This window comes from Prionailurus bengalensis, chromosome B2 (assembly GCF_016509475.1).
Source record: "Prionailurus bengalensis isolate Pbe53 chromosome B2, Fcat_Pben_1.1_paternal_pri, whole genome shotgun sequence".
Lineage (NCBI taxonomy): Eukaryota > Metazoa > Chordata > Mammalia > Carnivora > Felidae > Prionailurus > Prionailurus bengalensis.
This window is the reverse complement of record NC_057349.1, coordinates 65078623-65102432: the sequence shown is the minus strand read 5'-3', so window position 1 is coordinate 65102432 and position 23810 is coordinate 65078623. Positions and strand designations below refer to the sequence as shown.

The 23810-nt window shown below is 35.0% G+C and overlaps 1 protein-coding gene across 50 annotated transcripts in view; it reads right to left on the bottom strand.

Moving 5' to 3' along the window:
• RIMS1 (regulating synaptic membrane exocytosis 1) overlaps positions 1–23810 on the bottom strand; it is a 490579-nt gene that overhangs the window by 74398 nt on the left and 392371 nt on the right. For 32 of the 50 annotated variants that reach the window (XM_043591755.1, XM_043591762.1, XM_043591756.1 and 29 more), the window contains one exon: positions 3113–3348. The exons of the other annotated variants lie outside the window; for them this stretch is intronic. In XM_043591755.1, the coding sequence (XP_043447690.1) occupies positions 3113–3348 (236 nt within the window). The remainder of the gene's footprint in view (positions 1–3112; positions 3349–23810) is intronic. 50 annotated transcript variants of the gene reach the window in all.

Below are 23810 nucleotides of genomic sequence, written 5' to 3'. Positions count from 1 at the left end.
AAAGATTAGCCCTAAGTTTACTCTGAGCCTCAATTCCAAAATATTTCTAGATATGGAGCTTTTCTCATAATTCCATTTCCTTCACTATTTTGCTTTTCAAACTAATCTAGCTACTGCTTACTGAATAGGTTTTTTGCTATATGCAAGATGGCTTGAAGACATTTACCAGTAGTAGCACCTAGAGTCATTGGAAATGTCCTATTTAAAAATACATATTTAAAGAAGCTATTCCTATTTTCATTATGAATAAATAGTGTGGTAAAGGTGTTTTTAAAATATTAATATTTATAATTGAAATATCCTGTAAAAATAATTACCTATAATTGAAGAGACTAGTAAATTATATGTAAGAATAATTTTATATATATTAAAGAGCACAGTAACTACTCTTCATAATAAACACATATACATGAATGTGTGTGTGGTATAAAATTTACCATGCTATCAATTTGCTGAAATAAATTTTACTTGATTTCAAACAAACACTCAAATGTACTCCTTTAAGCAAACTTGTGGCTATAAAAACAAAAACAGAAAAGCAATGTGCTTGTAATATATCATTCTTAGAAAAGCTGATTAAACTTTTATTTCCAAGCGTTTCACATTTTTCTGATTATCTCTCATCTATATTGTAGAAAAACTGTAACCCAGACTGTACGGATTAGTGGTTCACTAAAAGAGAAGCCCTTACTTGGGCTTTTCTTCTACATTAAAATAATTAAACATTTACATTAAATGTAATACATTCTATTCCCCAGAATACACAGCTTGTTTTAAAGTAATGCTGTTTTCCTCTCCATATCACTTGTAGAAGACAGAAGAGGAAGAAAAATCAGGCCATGCACTGAAACAAAGAGGAATGATAATTAAGGTTTGTCACCATCTGTCATTTGCTTTAGAAAGATCAATAAGAATAAGTTATCAAAAAGAAGGTAAAATTATGATATAGAAAATATACAGAAAATTTTATACCTGGAAATATCGTAGGAGGACAGATAGTCCAATCCGCCCCCTGCCCCCCCACATTATATAAGCAAACTGAATCCTAGAGAGATGAAGTAACAGGTGATTTACTGAGTCACTTTAGAAAATAATTGTTTTGTTAGCTTGGCTTTGTAATCCAATGTCTTTTTTGCTCCCTTACACTGCAACCTAATTTTCTAAAGTAGGGTATTCTGTGGAGATTATTAACAATGCAACTTTTGGGGCGCCTGGGTGGCTCAGTCAGTTAAGCGTCCGACTTCGGCTCAGGTCATGACCTCGCGGTCCGTGAGTTCAAGCCCCGCCTCAGGCTCTGTGCTGACAGCTCAGAGCCTGGAGCCTGTTTCAGATTCTGTGTCTCCCTCTTTCTCTGACCCTCCCCTGTTCATGCTCTCTCTCTCTCTGTCTCAAAAATAAATAAACGTTAAAAAAAATTTTTTTTAATTAAAAAAAAACAAAAACAATGCAACTTTTGAAAAGGTAAATATTATTTGAAATTCAACAATGACCATAAACGGAATAAAATTTAAATTAATAAAGCAAAGAGGCTAATTAAGTATTTCAATGACAATCATTTGAACCTATTACCTACAAAGCTATGTAACAAGTATAGTTCCTAAATTATTATTGTGTTTTATTCTAGGAAAATAGAATTCTACTTTAGTGAATGGTAGAGAAGGAATTATAGGGGCAAAATAAAGGAAGAGAGACTGTGGATAGTTAGCAGAAGAAGATAAGCAGTCCGCTAAATCCGCAGCCTCTCACGCAGGAAGCATTGGTTCATAAAAGAACATTTCCATTTCATCTAAGGGATGAAGGATTTTCAAACCTGGTGGTAAAAGCCTTATCCATACCTCACACTGTAAACTATCATTAGATCAATACCAAAAACCAGGAAGCGTCACCATCAAAAAATAAGACAACACAAATGAAAAAATGCCTCCTACTCAAGGAGAAATCCGACCCTCAGAAAGATAAAAGATTCTCCTTTGCAATATACAGCTCATCTTAGTGGGATGGCATAGAGACAGATCCATCAGAGACTTAGATAATCTAGGTTTATTCTATGATTTTCAGAAAGACAAACCTCTGTTTAAATAGCTGTGTGCTGTACTTCAGTTTCTGAATGGTTCAATTTCCTACCTTTAATTTATTTGTAAATATGTCCACTAGAATGCACATTTTAAAATAGATACTCTCCAGGATGCCAAGTCAACTACAGAAAAGAATTCCATGAATGTTTTCTGGAATAAGTAAATGTTGTTACAACAAGACTTTTGCTGTTAAGGAACAAAAATATGGAACCAACGGTTATAACAGAAGAAACAAGTGCTGACAATTTAATCAATTCACTATTTCACTTACCTTTGGTTTTCCACAGTACTGAACATAGTAATGAATTAATCTAATATGTCTGATCAAATATTATGTAATTTGGGGCAATTTAAAAAATATTTTATAGTACAGAAATAACCATTCTCCCTTCTGTGTTTTGCCTTTTTCTATATACCTTGAGGACATAAAGCTTTTAAGATTTATAAGCAGTAGAAAATATCTGGAAACTCAAATTTGTATTAAGACATTATTCTTTGAACAAATCCACTGACCCATTTTCTAAAGTAGAAATAACTGCCGGGTTTTTAACTTGCACTGAAAATATAACAATCACAGTTCAATAATTACATTCATACAGTACCTTGAAGACTATATCTCAAGTTGCACAACTGACATTCTTTTCCATCAAAATATAGAGCCTAAATTATAGGTAATTGTATTATGGAACATTTTGAAAAGGAGAATCCTGTTGCTTTTCTTGCATATAAATAAATTTGGATCTTTAATACTTCTTTGCATTTCCTTGCATATTTATAAACATGGCTTTACTTTTTTTTTTAACTTAAAGGAAAATATCTGACCACTTTACCGATTGACAAATGATACCTTGTTAGCTGCACAGAAAAAAAAAAAAAAAAATCGCATATGTAACAGATTTTCAGAGACAGAAAAATAAACTTCCTTTGCCAAGAAGAATCAATATGCTCTGCAATCACTCACAAGCCATAGCACGAGGATCCACTTTTGTCTCTCCAGCAAGAACTCGAGGTATCTAAATTGAATTCACTTCACTCACCTGTTTGGCTTAGCTGGGATGTGCTTCTACTCCTTCTAGACACTATGGCAACCACTTTGGCACTCAGGCTGGATCTCCTTTTCTTTCCACCTCCTCCAACTGTACCCACAGCTGTGTCGGACTGACTGCCGTCATTATGCTCCAGTGTGTACATCTCCCCACTCACACTGGTGCTCTTCATGATGGCTCTTCCTGAAGTCCCCATCCGTCTGCCTTGCATTTTAGGGGTAAATGAACTATATTTACAAAGTAAAAACATATACGCATCCATAAATTATAGGTCAGCAAAACTGAAACTCTAAATCTAATTTATTTTGAAATAATCCAGGCAAATTTTTAGGGGGAAAAGCCAGTTGCATAGTAGTCTTACAACTATATAGCTCAAAACAATAGTATTTCAACAAGGAATCCATAAACTTTTAGTGAAAACAAATGCAACCAGTGTTATCCAAAAGGAGGTAAATGTTACTAATTTTTTAGTGTGTTACTTTCAGAGAAAAACAAGGATATTTAAATCAGTAAGACAAGTTCATATACATTCCTGAGGAAAAAATATTAATAAAAAATGGATACTCTGAGTTTGCCATACAAGGTTTAAAAAATGAAAACAGCTCTGTTCTACTTCCAACTAACAGACATCTCTTTGCCACCTGAGGCTTAATGAGTCTAGGAAACACTGCTAATGAGGCAAAAAAAAAAATTGCATTTCCCTCCTACTTCCTTGTCCCCTCATGCTCCATCTCCTCCAAATTTCATCTCATTTTTCTCTTTGAGTATTTCAAATTCATATGCTCAGGTTGAGATATTCCTTTTTTTCTTTCCTACCAAAACTTACTTGTCTATGTTCCCAGACTGTACTCATTTATCTGAACAGATTACTGCCCTTCTCTCCTAAATTAAAAAATTATTGTTGAGAATTTCAGGCACCATGTTGGTGGGAAAAAAACCCACCTCTACCTGCCGAAGTAAATGTATGTCTGTGAACTGGGCAGAGAGGTAGGGCAAGCAAGTTGGGAGCTATAGATGTTAGGATTCTTCAAATCCTTTAAATTACATTGCATTGCATCTAGACTGGCCCCTTTTGGTCCAATAAAGATCTAGTTTGACAGATCTGAAATGACCCGCATTATTTTATGTTTCTTTAAAATATCTGCAAAAAATTGGCTTACGTGACACTCAGCACCATCTTGATTTTCAATTTTCTATTTCTTGTTTTCAAGTACAAAGTACGTTAACAGAGCATTTTTTCGAGAGAGAGAGAGGGAGAAAGAAAGAAAGCATGAGTGGGGGAGAGGGGCAGAGGGAGGGAGAGAGAGAAATGTTAATGTTTATTTATTTTTGAGAGAGAGAGTGTGAGCAGGGGAGGGGCAGAGACAGAAGGGGACAGAGGATCTGAAGCGGGCTCTGTGCTGACAGCGGAGAGCCCAATGAGGGCCTCAAACTCATGAACCATGAGATCATGACCCAAACTGAAGTCATATGTTCAACTGACTGAGCTACCCAGGTGCCCCTTAACATAAGCATCTTTTAAGAGTGATGACATTTAATAGTCATGTTGGGATAAATCCTAATATGATTAGAAATGATAAAACAAATTGTTGGGATCAAATATATTTGTGGTCATATACATAATGAGTGCTTTCGGAGAAAGGGAAATTGATATATTAGGGTGAGTTGAGAAATGTGGAAAAGTGAGACTGTGGAAGACTTAGAAGCAATGGAAAAGAAACAAGACTGTTTGATCTTTAGGATCCTTCCATGAATTGAATTGAAAAATGAGACCCCTCTTTGATAGGAATCATTTGGAATTTTTAATCCCTAGTTGTATTACTTGAACTGGTCCATATCAATAATAATATTAATATTTATATTCTTTCAATTTATTCTAATCAGCTTTTCATTAACTCAAAGTTTTTAAATTCATTTGCAAACCTGATAATTCTGCTATGCATTTTATGCCAACTCTTTTTCAAAACATGAACATATAGCCAGTCCAAAATGGATTCCTGTGGGGTTTATATTCTCAACTACAGTGGACTTTCTTTCCTGATAAATGTTCCAGTAAATTTCTTCTGTGTCCTCAGCAATTTATTTCAGTGCATTAGCTAAATCTGCCACCTCTCCTTAAGTCTGCTCTTGCCACCTGCTTTTTCTACTGTTTTACTTGCAGACTTCTGCTGAAGGACATGAAGCAATGTCACAATTTGGTCAGTTTTGCAGTCATGATGTCCATCTTCAATTAAACACCTGTGACTGAGAAATCAGTAGTTTTTCCACCTCTCATCAATCTTTGCAGCACACTCCTCACAGGAATTATTTGAAACTTCCCTTCTAATGATTTTATTTTTACCTTTATAATAAAATATGGATAAATTAACATGTACCTTTTTTCTTATTATTTCCATGAAAATTGGATTCTATTAAACTTTAAATTTGTATTTTAAAAGTTATTTCACAAAAAGTACTATTGTAAAATTTTCAATAGTGTTCTTCAGGCTATAGAAAAATTTAAAAGTATAGGGAAATGCTTTCAATAATATTTCTATCATGAAAATGTATTCAAGAAGAGCTAAGAAGATTCAAACATTTTTTAATGGATATTTAATCACAGCAATGAAATGTTCTATTACACTGACAAAATTTCTTTAAAAAATTAGGTAAATCTTTCTAGTCATTACCATTTAGGGGATTAAGAACTTATGTTATTTTGTGAATAACTGGTAGACTTTTTCCTCAAAAAATAAAACATTTTATTTAGAATCTTAAAAGCATTCTTTTTAAAAAGTATTTATTTATTTACTTAGAGAGAGAGGGAGACAGAGAGAGACAGAGAGCAATCAGGGAAGGGGCAGAGAGAGCGAGGGAGAGTGAGAATCCCACGCAGGCTCCACACTTCCAGCACAGATGTGGCCGTTGTGGGGTTTTATCCTATGAACCTTGAGATCATGACCCAAGCTGAAACCAGGAGTCAGACACTCAACCGAATGGGCCACGCAGGCACCTCAAGAATCTTTAAAGCATTCTTATATGATATGATGACTGTGCGTAGCTTCCTAAAGAATCTAGAATATCATAATGTTCAATGAGAACATGTTAAAACATTTTCAATTCTGTTTACCTAATTGAGGGCAGAGGTTTCTGGGGTCTAATCAGTCAGGGTAGTTTAATCCAAGTGAAGGTTACCATCTAAGTACAAATATGCTTTATTTTTTTATTTTTTTATTTTATATATATAGAGAGCATGATCTGGGGAGAGCGACAGAGGGAGAGACAGAATCTTAATTAAACAGGCTCCACATACAGCATGGAGCCCTACATGGGGCTCAATCCCACGACTTTGTGACCTGAGCCGAAATCATGAGTTGAATACTCAACCTACTAAACCACCCAGGTGCTTGAATATGTTATTTCCCTAATTTGTAGCCTTTTATTTGTTCTGCTTCAATTGCCTGGAAAACCATTCCTGTCATTTAGTCTCATCCTTCAGGATGTACTTTAAGGCTTTCTGCTTCATAAACTTCTAAGAGTCCCTTTATTGTCATGGCTATTGTTTCCCAGCCTCTATTTTCTTTTCTTTAAAAATTTTTTTTTAATGTTTGTGTATTTTTCAAAGAGGGAAAGAGAGAGCACATGAGCATGGGAAGGGCAGAAAGAGAAGGAGACAGAGGATCGGAAGCAGGCTCTGCGCTGACAGCAGAGAGCCCGATGTTGCTCGAACCCACGAACCATGAGATCATGACCTGAGCCAAAGTCAGACCTTAACTGACTGAGCCAACCAGGCACCCCCGCAGCCCTTTGTTTTCTATTTTTTATTGGTTATTTTAGGATTCTGATATCTCATATCAGCATGCACCTTATACATGCCTAAATCTGCCACAGTATCATTCCAATTGCTAAGTGAATTGAAGATTTATGAGTAGGGAGTAAAAAAAATAGTGATGTCAGTATACAAATAGACTTTGATATAACCCATCTTTAAAATTAAACAAAAACCCCTCCATATTCCTTCAATATTCCCTCTCCCTCTGGCTACTGATTTTTGCTAAAAATCTACTCAAATAGTTGTCCATACATCCTCTCTTCCTATTCTATCCTGAACTAACTTAAATCAGGTTTTGTCCCTACTATTTCACCAAAGCTGCCTTTTATCAAAGTCACCAATGACTTCTTCACATGGCAAACTCCTATCATTGCATAGTCCTTATCCTTTTGACTTCTCAATAAATCATGTATATGACAATGCATTTGATTCTACTGATCTTGAAACATTTTATTTTTATGATTTTCCTACCTAGTGCCTCACTGGCAAGACCTTTATCCTCTTTCGTCACTAAATACTGGAGCACTTCAGTGTGTGGCCCTCTGACCTATATTCTTCTGTAGGAGACTAATTAGCTACATGTCTCATCTGGTCTCAGGCTTTACGTATTATCTGTATGCTGCAAATTCCAATTGTTTTTCTCCACCTGTCCTCAGTACTCAGTCCTGAACTTCAGATTTATATAGCCAGCTATCAAGTGACATTCTTGTTTGGATCTGTCTCTTAAACATAACATGTTCCACCCAACCAAAAAACTACTCTCTAACTTATCGTTCATATCATATTAAAGATACCCCATTCCCCAATTGCTCAGACTAATAATTGCCCCCCTCACAGAAAAATCTAATGTGGATTTGACACCAAAAAAGAAAAAAAAAGCTGCCTTCCTTTTTTAATGCCATGCTTGAGCATTATCTAACAAGCCCACTTACAGGCCATTTGACTCTCTAGGGGAATGTAACACTTTTTACTTACTATTTAATCTTATAATAATTATACCACAAATATTTTACAACTCTGTAAAGCTAGATGTTAACTTGAATAAAACTGATAATGACAAATGATTACTATTTAGAAGAGGTGGTAACTCCAAAGGGTTATGGTTTTATTGACCTACAGAATATTATCCAGTTTTGAATCTGAATTCATAATCTTATTCCAACATTCCTTTTTGTTTTCAATGACTCTCTCTCTCTCTCTCTCTCTCTCTCTATATATATATATATATATATATACACATATATATATATGTATATATAGGTACATGAACTTCTTGGATCATCTTTGGAACCATTATATAACTCTGTTGGTTTTCTCACTAATTAATTAAAACTTCAATATTTGCTATGTGTTTTTCTTATTACTGTGTTTTAATTTTGAGAATTATATTTATTTATTTACTTTTGTGAGAGAGAGAGAGAGAGAAAGAGAGAGAGAGCAGGTGAGGGAAGGGCAGAGAGAGAGACAGAGAGTCCCAAGCAGGCTCTGCACTGTCATTGCAGAGCCTGATGTGGGGCTTGAACTCACGAACTATGAGATCATGACCTGAGCCGAAGTCAAGAGTCAGATGCTTAACTGACTGAGCCAGCAGGTGCCCTGAGAATGTTTTTATTATGTTGGGGAGTCCCATCAAAATGCCCAAGTGGACTCTACCGGATCCAACTAAATTTTGTTGGTGGAGCAGGGCATCTCATGAACTCAAGCCCAAGGTTGCCTTTAAACAAGTCCCAACAGAACATGACTTTCAGTCTCTGCTTTCTTTTTACTGACTCTGGTTTTCCGTGTCTCTTTGTTTCTGGTTCTTGGTAAGTTTCGCTTTTATTTCACTTACTTGTGACTAATGATACATTCCTCACTAATGGGAGCAACAATAGGAAATCCATCTGTGGAATTAAATCTCCTGGATGGCAGACATCAGGATATATTCCAAGTTAGATGGTGAATGACAGAAAATCTGGCTGGTTCGTCTTTTTACATGTGTGTTTGCTGCTAGAAGTTCATATCACTTATGAAAATGTGTTGAAAATGTGTTTCCAGAACTGCCCTTGAAAGTCTGGGCTTTGGTTTCCATGTCAATTTTGGCCCTATGGCTAAGTGGTAAAACTGAAGTTGTCAGTTCTCTTGGCATGCTTAAAAATAGTCTTTATTATTGAAAACAAAAACCTCTTACTCTCTGTGCACCCTAGGGATAGCTGTCCAGGCAGACAGATATTAGATTCCAAGGTATCTGAAATTTAATATAGCTCCTGTTCCTGATTGATCTATACAGATGAGTATTTAAGTAATTTTAATATAGGTAACTGAAGAATCTGTACAGAAAAAATAAACTGAAATTCTAATATTTTGAATATGCTTGCCTTCTAAGAAAAAAATTCTCAGGGAATTGCTAACTCGTAAGAATTTTAATATAAGAACTTAAATCCACACAGTGAATCCTTAGATATATCAAACTAGTTCAATAAATTTGGCTTAAAACAGTCTTATGAGAACCACAATGAGATGCCACTTCATATATGCTAGGATAGCTATAATAAAAAAGAGACAATAACAAGTACTGATGAGAATCGAAGAAACTAGAATCCTCATACATTGCTGATGGGGAAATAAAATGATGCTGCTGCTTTGGAAAAGTGTGACAGTTTAGTTAAACTTAGATACAGTTCAATGAAGCTCAAGAGTTACTGAATGACTCAGTAATTCCATTCAAAAGTTAAACGTAGTTACCATATGACCTAGCAATTCCATGCCTAGGTGCATACTCAAGAGAATTTAAAACACATATCCATATGAAAAATTACATATAAATACTCATATCAACATAATTCTTTATAGTTAAAAAGAGGACAACTTAAATGTTCACAAACTGATGAATGGAGAAACAAAATGTGGTATATCCATACAATGGAATATTATCAACCATAAAAAGGAATGAAGTACTGATTCATGCTATAAACATGGATGAAGTTAAAAACATACTATGTGAAAGAAGCTAGATACGCAAGGCTACTTATTGTATGATTCCATTTAAGTGGAATGTCCCATAGTCAAATCCATGGAGACAAATGTAGATTAGTGGTCACTGGGAGCTAGAAGGAATGGGAAGCGAGTATTAATGGGTATGGGTTTCTTGTGGGGGATGATAAAAGTGTTCCAGAATTAGATAGTTGTGATGACTGCACACCTAATTGTGACTATACTACAAACCACTAAATTGCATCATTTCACAGGGTAAATTTTATGGTATGTGAATTTATCTCAACTTAAAAAAAGTTTTATGTCTTCTTAAAGATTTCCTCAGGATGGTATATAATACAAGCACAAAATCTTACTTTATTTTTAAAGACTTAGGTTGGTTTTCATAGACAGATTAACCTAGAATTCCTAAACTTCCTATACTGGTTTTACTTAATGGGTAAGTTAACATTTCTTCCAATAATGTTTGAAATTATAAAAAATGTAAAATTATGTAATAACTAAATTGAACTATAATTGTGATTAAAGTCTGATATCAATAGTAATTAAGCTGGTTGGAATGTCAGCTTAAAATTTCCAAGTGATTAATTAGTTAACTTTAAGATTTAGCATTAGCATTATATTTCTTTTATTTTAAAAAAAATTTTTTTTTTCAACATTTTATTTATTTTTGGGACAGAGAGAGACAGAGAATGAACGGGGGAGGGGCAGAGAGAGAGGGAGACACAGAATCGGAAACAGGCTCCAGGCTCCGAGCCATCAGCCCAGAGCCCGACGCGGGGCTCGAACTCACGGACCGCGAGATCGTGACCTGGCTGAAGTCGGACGCTTAACCGACTGCGCCACCCAGGCGCCCCTAGCATTATATTTCATTAATTAATAAAAAATATCTTTGAATGTCTGAATAACTGCTAAGTAAGTCAGAATATAAAACTTGGTCAATAACCAAGGAATGAATACACACACACACACACACACACACACACACACACACACACATATACGTACTTTAAAAATGCCTATTTTTCATATGGTATCCAGTAGCTTTGCCTTTGCTAAGGTTTATCTTCATTTTTGCAATTTTAAGAAAATGTCTAAGGGATACTGTAGGCATACGTTGCTTTGTTATGTGTGCTATGTAACTTGCTGGTGTGCTAAATTTCTTGTATATGACAGCCTGCTATGCCTGATTTTCTACCTCTGAGTGTTCTCTATGAGACAGAAGCTTAGCTTAGAATTGTAACTGGGGTGCCTGGGTGGCTCAGTGGATTGAGCACCTGACTCTTGATTTCAGCTCAGGTCACGATCTTGTGGTTCATGGGATCAAGCCCTGCATCATCAGACTCTGTGCTGACAGCACGGAGCCTGCTTGGGATTCTCTCTCTCTGCCCCTCCCCCTGCCCCCTCTCAAAATAAATAATAAAAATAAATTTAAAAAATAAAATAAAATAAAAGTTGTAACTAATATTGATGGTTGGTTCCACACTAGGTAAAATATATGGATACAAATTCAAGGTAATAGATGTGTTTTTATTTATCAAAGGAAAAGAAGGACATCATTGCTTACAGTAAAATACCTAGAATGTGAATGAAGAGAGTAAAAGGACAGAACTTGAGTAGATACATTAAATTGTAGAAGGTTTGAGGAAAAGTGAATTATTTACCCTGTTTTATTGTAGTTGTGAACAGTAAGCCTGAAGGGCAAAAAAATAAAACTTTGACAAACTGGCTCCATTTGGTGTAAATAAATATTCACAATGTAATAAGAGAGGTTTGTGAGTCATTTGCTGACAAAGTATAAAAATGCAAGATTAGAATCAGGTTTTCAGTTAAAATGACTAACTGATCTTAGAATATTTAGTTGAGAACAAATTTCATTTAACCAGAAATGGCAAGCCGACCATTAGGAATAGGAGTTCTACTTTATATATAGAACCAGTATATGCAAAGTCTGTACTATGGCTTACAGGATCCTAGAACTACAGATAATAAAAAAAAAAAGTTCATATACTGAATTTAGCACAATTTTAGGGATCTCATAGGTACTGCAAAGGATGTCTGGTGGTGATTTTCACTTTGGCTCACACTGTAAATAATACAGATGTACAATGCTTGCTGTAAAATTACTGTAGGTAACTTTTATCATTTTAAAAAAGTTCTTAGTTTGCTAAGATATTTAATCATATATATGTGAGAATTTTATCAAATATTTTGTTTCTATTGAGATGACGATATAATTTCTTTAATTCTGTAATGAATTACATAGAGAAAATGTTAAACAAATGTTGCATTTGTGGAACAAATATTTTTGACATATTTTCATTCTCTCAAAATCAATCAATCTATCCATTCATTCATCTATTATATATCTATCTTGATTCAATTTGCTAAAACTTTGTTTCAACTACTTTAATGAGATTTGGGTTTATAATTTTCCTATGTTATAATGTCCTTATCAAATTTATCAAGGATAGGCTGGCTTCACAAAAATAATTTTGGAAGTATTTTTACATTTTATTCTCTAGAAAAATTGGCAGAAGCCTGAGAGAATTATTTTTTAAATATTTGGAATAATTTATCAGTGAGCCCACCTGGGTAAGGAGTTTTCCTTCTGGGGAGCATTAAAATAATTACGGAATCAGTTAAAAAACAGATATAGTACTCTCATGGGGCACCTGGGTGGCTTAGCCAGTTAAACATCCAACTTCGGCTCAGGTCATGATCTCACAGTCATGGGTTCGAGCCCCACATTGGGCTCTGTGCTGACAGTTCAGAGCCTGGAGCCTGCTTCAGATTCTGAGTCTCCCTTTCTCTCTGCCCCTCCTCCACTCATATTCTGTCTCCCTCTCTTTAAAAAATAAACATTAAAAATTTTTTTAAAAAACCAGATACAGGACTCTTCCAAGTTTTTATTTTTTCTTATGTCATTTTTGGTAAGTTGTGCTAAGAAATTTGTACATTTTGTCTAAGTCAGGTTTAGGCAAACTTATTTCATAAAGGGCCATATAGTAAATATTTTAGGTTTTGTGGAACAGACTGTCTCTGTTGCAATTATTCAAGTTTGCTATTGTGGTGGGTGAAGAGCCATAGATAATATATAGGCAAATGAGCATAGATGTGTTCCAATAAACCTTTTTTTTTTCCCACAAAAATAGGCAGTGGGCCAGATTTGGCTTGTTGGTCATAGTTTGGCTAACATTGATCTGAATTATAAAATTTATCGGCATAAAACTGTACCATTTAAATATGTGTATTCTTCACTGAGATCTTCCTTTTTTCATTTCACAACAGTGGATATGTGTATTTAGACCATTTACTTTTAAAAAAACATTTTTTAATGTTTATTTATTTTTGAGAGAGAGAGAGTGAGACAGAGCGTGAACAGGTGAGGGCCAGAGAGAAGGAGACACAGACTCAGAAGCAGGCTCCGGGCTCCGAGCTGTCAGCACAGAGCCTGACGTGGGGCTAGAACCACAAACCATGAGATCATGACCTGAGCTGAAGTGGGGTACTCAACCAACTGAGCCACCCAGGTGCCCCAAGACCATTTACTTTTGATGGAATTACTGATATAACTGCAATTGACTCTATCACTTGCCACTTATTTTTAATAATCATGTTTCTTCTTTTACTTCTCCATTTTGCCTACCTAGATTAATTCTGTGGTTTTTTTCTCCACTATCAGCATTTGAGTTATGCGTTGTTCTATTATTTATTAGTGGACACCCTAAGGATTAAAATATGTACCTTGACTTATTAGAAACTTCATTAAATTATACATTTTAACACTTTCAGAAGAATGCAAAAATTTTACAACAGCTTAATTCTACTTCTTTCATTTCTACCTTTTACCTAGGTGTTTTATATATTTTACTTCTACATATGTTGTAACTACCACAAGATGTTGTTGTTATCATCATTAACTCTTTCCAGTGTTCATTCTTTCCTCAAATTTAGTGTTTCTGACTGGGGACATTTTCCTTCAACATCGAGTACAGGTCTATTGGTGATGAATTATCCTACTGGTTTTTATTCTAGTATTCCTTCCTTCCTTCCTTCCTTCCTTCCTTCCTTCCTTCCTTCCTTCCTTCCTTCCATTACTTCCTTCCTTCATTTCTTCCTTTCTTGTCTGTAGGATATGTTTGAAGGGTAATATTTATTAAGGATAAAATTTTAAGCTTGAAGTTTTAATTTTTTTTCTAAAGCATTTTTTCTTTTGGTTGTTCCATTGCTTTTTGGCTTTCACGGTATCTGTTGAAATTTCAACCAGTCTTATATCATTGCTTCAGTGAAGCACTGAATGATAATGTCTTCTTTTTTTCTGCTCTTTTTCTGCTTCTGATTCTTCATAAAAGTGTTTTTTTAGTTTTCAGTACTTTGATCATGATATTGATAGATTTTTTTCTCTTTACACACCTTGAGGTTTTTAAAGGATTTTGGACTTATAATTTGATGTATTACATTAATTTTGGAAAACCCAGCTAGTACCGCAGTATTCAAGTATTGTTTATGCCATTTCCCCTCCTTCTGGAATCCCAATTACATGTATATCAGACTTTTTCATTATGCTCCAAATGTCTCTTAGGGCCTTGTCCAATTTTTTTTTCTCTTTGTGCACTGATTTATATACTTTCCACTGACCGACTCAAGAATTCTCTGTTCTATTGCTTCTAGCATGCCATTAAACCCACCTATTAAATTTTTTAAATATCTTTTAGTTTTAGGATTGCCATTTAACTTTTTAAAACGGGTTCCAGGTCTCTGTAGAAAACATCCATCTTCCTTTGTTTTCTGGAATATATTAATCATGGTTATTTTAAAGGCCTTATATAAAAATTGTATTGTTGGTTGTAGTCAGTTGGTCCTTTTTTATTAATTTTTTAATCATGCCCCATAAATTTTAATTAGATGCCAGACACTGTGGACGTTCACTCTCTCATTTTCCTTCAGTAAGGGTAAAATTCTAGAAGTCATCTTATTCCTGGTCAGACTTGATTTTAAAGCTTTGCCACCACTTGTAGAGTGTAATGCTTATTCCCAGAGTTTGGCTTTTCTGAAATTTGTATAAGAAACCAAAGTATTTTTTCATTTTTTTAAAAAATGTTTATGTATTTTTGAGGGAGGGAGCGAGAGAGAGAGAAAGATAGTGTGAGCAAGGGAGGGGCAGAGAGAGGGAGACACAGAATCTGAAACAGGCTCCAGGCTTTGAGCTGTCAGCACAGAGCTGGACATGGGGCTTGAACTCACAAGCAGTGAGATCATGACCTGAGCCAAAGTCAGACATTTAACCCACTGAGCCAAACAGGCTCCCCCCCACCCCAAAGGTATTTTTCAAGCCCCTCTGACTGCAGAAACTGAAGGCAATCTGTATCTCCCCAGCATTGGGCACCCGCTGGAATCTTTGCTCAGCTCTTTAATCTTCCAGCCGCTGCTTTTTGTTTGGTTTCTTGGAGTCTTTCTCTGTGCACGATCACATTGGTCGTCAACCAATTTCACTAGGGGAATCTATAGCAAATTTTGGAGCCCTCCATGCAGTTTCCAGTTCTGTGTCTGACCTGTGATCTGTCTCCTTAGCCCAGTAAGACCACTGCTTTCTGCTTGGGCTCTATTATCCCATGTCACTGAACTGTAAATACCTTCAAAGATAACTGGGGCAAATTTGGCACTTATTTCATATTCTTCTCTTCTTTCAAAGACTGAAGTCCTTAAAATTTTTACCAATTTAATTGCTTTCAAATACCCTAAAACATTTGCTTGTTTGTTTTTGTAGTTTTAGAGATAGGAAGGTTAATCTGATACAAACTATGTTGTCATGCCCAGAACTGGATGGATTGTGTCATCTTATTGCTTATTTTTGAATAATGGTAGAGTTATCCAGACCACTGATGTTTTCAAAAATATCCATAAGGTTAGTAATGAAGGTGTATGTATTATAATTGTGTTATAGAAATTTATTTCTTTGCAAACTACATCAAATAGCTTTTGCCATATTGATCCCTATGCATCACCCCCAATAGCCTCTCTGCCATAGCTGACTTGTGAGGCTTCTCCTCTGAGTTGATGTCATCTATTACTCTGAGGCATAAAACATACAGTGTTTTCCAGTGCTAAAACTGTCCCTCGTTCTCGCAGATTGTAGATGGGAATTTTTCTGATGGGGCTTTCCAAAGCTGTGTCATTTATTTTAGAGAGCTCCACATTCTATTTAATAGGTGAATAAGTCAGCATCTATTCTTGGTGTTTTTCCTCATTTTAGTCCAGATTTCACTGAATTTGAAAGCTGTTTTCTATCATTTATAATTTAAAGATGTAGTTGTCTCCTAGGTTCATGGTAGATGAGGTTTTTAGTTTCTTTCTTAAAAAATTTGGTTAGTTTTCAGCTGGCAATTAGAGAGGAATAAACACCTCTGTTCTCTGTAATCTTCAGTGTATGATCATGAGTTCTATTTAAGAAGCAAAATCAGTAAGTCCTGATGACTCATCTCAATATGCATTCTCAATGGGAGTGATATGCTTCCAAAGGGTAATAACTGGTTCATGGTGGAGGTAAGAGGAATAAACATTTCTTAGATAATATAACAGTTTGTGGTCCTCTAAACAGCCACAGTATATAAACAGATACAGTGTTATCTGCAATATTAAAATGTCACGTGGAAAGGACAATTAGGAAAAGAACATCTAAAAGGCTTCTTAGGGGGTTGATAATGGTAAAAACATTGAAGAGCAATGCATTAGAAGGAGGACAGGCGAGAGTTAAAAATTAGGGTGGCTTCCAGTTTTTTGTTGATTTGGGAGCCAGGTGGATAATAGGGTGGGAAGAATAGAACTACTCTGTTCAAGTATTAGGTAAGCCAATATGCTTTTATATTTGTTCTAAGAACAATTTTAGTATCTTAATGGCTGCAAATAGCTACTTAAAAATATATATCCTCATGTATTTCCAGGCTATTGTAAATGTAATTAAATATATATTTACACACACACACACACACAATGTTCACACACACACACACACACACACAATGTTCAACAAAAGCTGGTGTACAATATTCAGTGAATACCAAAACATTAAAAAATCATCTCATATCACACATTTCTTATATGTCAATCTGCCTATCTGGATGAAAAACTTCCTAAATACATTCTGTAGACAACATGCATTGATTGCTTATGGGTACTTATCTAAGCTCTAAATCTTCTCCATGGACATGTATCTGTTTCTACCTCCAATATATCCACACATCTCTGTTCAGTGACAAGCTGTCCATGAAATTTTAATTACAGTTGATTCTTGAACAATGTGAGGGCCAAGGGTGCTGACTCCATGTACAGTCAAAAATGCATATAACTTTGATTCCCCCCAAATTTAACTACTAACAGTCTATTGCTAACTAGAAGCCTTACCAATAAACACAGTTGATTAATATATTTTGTATGTTATATGTATTATATAATGTATTCTTTCAATAAAATAAGCTAGAGAAAAAGAAGTGTGAGGAAGAAAATCATAAAGAAGATAAAATACATCTACAGCACTGTACTTCATATATTGAAAAAAAAATCTTCTGCATATAAGTGGACCTGGGCAATCCAAACCATGTTGTTCAAGAGTCAACTGTACTTGTGGTGAGAAAATGATCATTCTCCTAGGTGTAGCAAATATTTTGTATCAATATGTAGAATTGAAGACCTATGATAAATGTTTTTATTGTTTTGTTTTTTGCTTTTCAGCAACCTGTACTGGACATGCCTCCCAGTTACACTGCTTCCCCCTTGAATAAAAAAAAAAAGGTCATACACATTTGCTTGTGTTCAAGTGTGATGGGTCTGGTATCTTGTCATCTTGGCCACAGCTGACTGAATCAGATTGGCATCTGAGTTGAAAGTAGCTTCTAAGGGCAGGCAGGCAGCCTACAGACTGTCCTGGCTTTGGGACTCTGATTACAAAATGCTCTCTATTTGATGATTACTAATTGCTCCTTTGATCAGAGGCCCACCCATTTTCCTTCCTTAAATTCCAACATCCTGTGAGTTCACAGAATCTCTTCTTCCATTTTAGCTGTAATCTCCCTTAACTCCTTCCATTATTTTTCCATTCCCCAGCTACCATTCTTTCTTACATCTCCAGTGGTCCTTTCTCTGCTGGAGCTCCTTTCTGTCCTCATTTTCCTGGCCTCCGCTCCCTCCACCTCCTCCTATGATGTCCTGGACTGCTATTTTCTCAACACCTTTTTTTTTTTAATTTTTTTTTAATGTTTATTTATTTTTGAGACAGAGAGAGACAGAACATGAACAGGGGAGGGGCAGAGAGAGAGGGAGACACAGAATCTGAAACAGGCTCCAGGCTCTGAGCTGTCAGCACAGAGCCCGATGCGGGGCTCGAACCCACGGACCGTGAGATCATGACCCGAGCCAAAGTCGGACGCTTAACCAACCAAGCCACCCAGGCGCCCCAACACCTTATATCTCACTGTCAGCTCAAGATCTGATTCTCCTTGCCTTGCCGTGACACCTGCTAACTTAGGATAAAGTCCCTAAGGCCACAGGTCTTCTTGCTTTTTATACATACAATTATATTCTTATTCATTAATTTCATTTTAAATATTACCCTTTAAGTGAGTAAATTCAAAAACTCAAGAAATAGTAATGCATTAAATATTAAACACCTATTCTAGCAATGTGGTATATGATATATTCTGAAAATCTCTTCACTCTTAGATGCCTAGAAATTAAGTGAAAATTGCAACAAATACCCATTCCAATTAACAAACCCAAGTTCACAAGAAAGGCAAATCCCCTTAGCCAAAATACCAAGAGGGAACTGAAAACAGATTGCTTAATGGATTATGAATGTCTTGGGAGGTTTTGCAGATGAGAAATTTAGAGCAGACCTAGTGGGGAGATAGAAATGAAATCTCTGTAGGAGCCACGGCCCTTAAATAACAAGGAAAAACTCGGGTCCTCCCTAAGCCTTAATGGCCCTCACTGGTGACATTCTAATGCATATATTTCAGGAAGACAGGGAATGCTCTCAAAATGAAAGTCTCAGACATATGGGAAATAGTTAGCAAAGAAACTAGAAAATATGTGGGTCAACCTAAAGCATTTAAAAGCAAAATAACATCCAATAATGGGAGAAAGAAAATAACATATAGTTAAAACACTGGAAAAATATGTAAATGGTAGCAGGATGATAGCAGAGATAAAGTGTATTACAGTAATTTTTTTTTCCTAGGGGGCAATAGAGGTACTATTAACTTTAAATGTATTATTTAACTAATATATATTTGAAACACTAAACTCGGCACTAAAATCATAGAAATAGTGTAATTTCCAGAATGGTAGAGGGGAGAAATGAAATAAATGCAATTCAATTAAAAACCAATTGGGAAAGGGGAAACATATAATAATAAAAATGGAAAATATAAAGTAGGATAGAAATCCAAATATATAATAAATCAAATAAATGCAAGCTGATTAAGTAGCCAATTAAATGATAGAGATTGTCAGACTAGAAGAAAAAAAACTAAATCAGTTGTATGCCATTTATAAGAGATATAACTAATACATATGGTCACAGAAAGGTTGAAAGTAAAAGGATGTGAATAGTTTGAATAGTAATTAAAAAATTATATTTTCATATAAGACAAAACAGACTTTAAACCAAAAGAATACTATCATTAGAGATAAACAGGTTCGCTACACAATGATAAAAGGGTTAAACTACCAGTTAATTGGTAATTCCAGCTCAATTCTAGCTCTACCACCTACTGGCCATGTGCCACTTATTTGTAAAACCAAGTTATTAGTAATTACACTCTAGGGCTGTTATAGCGATAATGATCTTACATGTAAATAATGTATCAAAATGCCTGGTACACAAAAAAAGATACTCAATAAATCACAGTATTTTTAATACATTGAAAATATAATAGGGGCACCTGGGTGGCTCAGCTGGTTAAGCATCTGACTCTTGGTTTTGACTCAGGTCATGATCTCAGGGTCATGAAGTCAAGCTCTACATTGAGTGCCATGCTCAGCGTGGAGCCTGCTTAAGATTCTCTCTCTCCCGCTCTCTCTCTGCCCCTCCCCCACTTGCATGCATGCTCTCTTTCTCAAAAAAATTAATAAAATAAAAATATAATAAAATACATGCTACATAGTTACGGCAAAATTATGAAAGTAACACATGAAATAGGTGTAGTTTGAAAAGCACTGGTTCAAAGTAAAAGGATATTGTATCCATTCCAAATAATAGGATAATTGACACAGAAATATGAATATTTACCCAAAAAAGAGGATATTTAATGTTTATAACAAGAGTTCATGCCTGGTGACCAATAAAACAATTATCTGACAGCTGACATAATACAGCTAAATTTATAATCCCCATGTGGTTCTCCAATAAGCAAATATAAACATGCAAACATACCATGTTAAATAGAAAATTAAGAATCTGTTAGAAATTTTCCATTATATTTTTTTTGGCATGAAAATATAGTAACAACCTGCAGTCCTTTCAAAACAGTCCTCCTGCTAATTTGATAGCTACTATAGTACTGAGCATCCTTAATACAGCTGATCTGTGTGGTAATTACAACACATCAAAGACAAAGGGGTGACAGAACTGGCCCTTGAAGAAGTCCTCATGTGCTGTGAAAATCAGCACTGAAGCAAAGTCAGTCCACATCTTAGCAACAGGTGGGGTTTCTTATACTTAAACCTGATCTTTTAGAAGCAGAACACTCCTATCTATACCTGGCATGAATCCAAAAGGTGGTACCGCTGGACATCAGTCATAACCTCAGACTAAATACACTGTTCCTCGCCTCTGTGTCAATCACAGAGATCACAACTGCAAACATATCCTGTGAGGTAAAGAGGAATTTGCATTTGGGGGACAGATTTTTCTTTCTTTGAAAAGTATTCCCAGGGAGTAAAATGGTTGTATTTGAAAGTTGCTTTAATATTAGGATCCATAACTTGTGTTATTTTCCTTGCACTTAATATATACATAAACTTTATAGATCTTTAATAATATGTTACACTGAAGATACGCTGTTAGCAGCATGTCAGTTAATTTTTCTTATATATTGTGGGGAAAATAATAATTAAGCAGGGAGAATTATCCTTCTTTTATTTAACAGAATGTTAAATATGTAACTTCGTTTAGGATAATGAAATTAGAAAACTATTGGAAAAAAACTTATACACAATCATAAATAAACTTGAATAAATTTTACATATTCTCTTCCAAAGACACAGTGAATTCTTTTTCTTTAAAGAAAATTTTCTAATTATCATTATCTATGATTTCCACTGACCATGCTCTTTATCTCTATCTATCTATCTATCTATCTATCTATCTATCTATCTATTTTTAAGTGTTTGTTTAAGAGAGAGAGAGAGCAAGCAAGGGAAGGGCAAAGAGAGAGGGAGAAAGAGAATCTCAAGTAGGCTCAACACTGTCAGCAAGGAGCCCAACACAGGGCTTGATCTCATGAACCATGAGATCATGACCTAAGCCAAAGTCAAGAGTCAGACGCTTAACCTACTGAGTAACCCAGGTTCCCCAAACATGCCCTTTAAAATATTTTAAATTTAAAAAGAATCTATAATTCACTTCTACCAGAATAAATAAAATTAGAGGGAAGTAGATTTCTATAAAAACAAGTCACAATGTACTTTTAAAACTCCATGTATAGTGTATACTTTTCCCGCACATGACCAGCCACTAAGGCCTAATTATAATCATTTCTACAGATAACCCCATCTTTATAAGATATTCCAGGCTGCTATTAACTTTTGATAATTTATTATAACTGACCATTTTCACTGTTATGTAAGCATTTATCTAATATTTAACTGACATTCCCAGAATTTAACTAAATACATCTTAGTATAAATCTATAATGAATTGGTAGAGTAGAAAGGTAAAAACTAAGCAGATTGGTGCTGTTTCAAATGAAACCAGTGCTGCTTTACTTCAAACTACAGTCTTAAATGGTTTGTAAGGAAGAAACTTACCAGGAAAACCTACTCACCTGTCTCAAGAGCTCTGTAACTTGCTGTTATCAAGACTGCTGTGTTACTTACATACAGTTATTTTGTTTATATGTATGGCATGGTATAATAATTTAAATGTATGGCACATTCAGTCATATGGTGTATTAATAAGAATGTTATAGTAATTTTATGGTACCCTTTTTAAAAGGCTAATGGCACATTCTTTCCATTTCTTTATAGCTTTAATCTGGTCACAGGAAATAACAGTGGTAATGACTCATCAATCTTGGACTATTAAAACTAAGATGATACTATGAAAGAAGCCACTAGAAGATTACTAAAATATCTCCTTTCTCAGATATTCAACATCCAGTATCTGGATTTCCCTGATATTTTCCTCTATTTCTTTTCAGTACTCTTGTAGATCTCAATAGACTGTTTTTCCACAGCACAACAGGCAAGCGTGCAAAATTAAGGGTGGATAGCTCTAAAAAATTCCCTCTTGATCGCTCTTAATGTGTTCAGTGTCATTAGGCCTAATAATTAGTAAGTATATAAAAAATAAAGTTTAATTTGTTCTTCTAAGCTATTAATGTAGCAAGTGATTTTGCAGTTAAGTATTTCTCAAATATCATCACACAAAAAAAAATCCAAAGATTATTTTTAAATGTTATAGGGGCGCCTGGGTGGCGCAGTCGGTTAAGCGTCCGACTTCAGCCAGGTCATGATCTCGCGGTCCGGGAGTTCGAGCCCCGCGTCAGGCTCTGGGCTGATGGCTCAGAGCCTGGAGCCTGTTTCCGATTCTGTGTCTCCCTCTCTCTCTGCCCCTCCCTCGTTCATGCTCTGTCTCTCTCTGTCCCAAAAATAAATAAACGTTGAAAAAAAAAATTTTAATGTTATCCTGTATTCCCTTGTGGAATTAAAGAACTATTATGAAACAAGGTACATTTTAAATTTTCTGTAACATTTTCCCAACATAACTGTAGTATCAATTGATTTTCCAGAAGATATTAACCTAAGTCATTTATTTTCTATCACAATTAAAAATTTCAAATAATTTAACCTATGTCTTAAAACTCCCCCCCCAAATATAAACCTATTTCTTTCAGTATATGTTTACTAATCATTATGCCTATACAAAATGCCAAATTTTAGTAAGTTTATGGCTGCAAGATTATTATTTGTATATAAAAGATAATGTTTCTTAAAAAAAATTCATGCTAGTACTCATATAAGTAGCTTTGAAGAAATGAATGAATGCATGAATAAAGTCTCCTACCACCTTAAAAAGAAAAAAAACTTTCACGTCTTTCAACCTATGAATGTAGAAAACAAAGGTAATTGCTTTTGAAAGTATTCTTCCCAAAAGAGATACCAAAAAGGTCAAATACTAGTGACATCAAATTTTCACTTCAAGTTTGTTTATTAAAATCTAGCTTGCTCTAGAAAGCCAACTTTGTAGATTTAGGAGAACATACATTACAAATGTGAATGCTGTTGGAAAATAGTTTTGACAAAGCTTGTACAATTCTGTAACACCTGAGAACAACTATAGGCTTATGCCTGCATTTGCTGCATGGTTTTGTATGAAACATCTGAAATATGTCTTCCTGGAAAAAAATGATATGTGATAAAGATGAAAAACAAGTTCAGAGATAAACCAAGAAAATTCATCTCCTTTCTGAGATGAAAATCTTCTTAAATTTAAAAGTGAACAGAGAACTCAGAAGCTCAATATATTCTTTCTGGCTTCTAGTATATGCACATTTTTTATTGTCAATTGTGCCACTTCTACTAATATACTGTACATATTTTGTGGTTGGATGGAAAAACATTCTTTGAGGAACACTTAAGAAAATACTAAATTAAAATTGTAAGGCATATCAAGAAATATCTGAA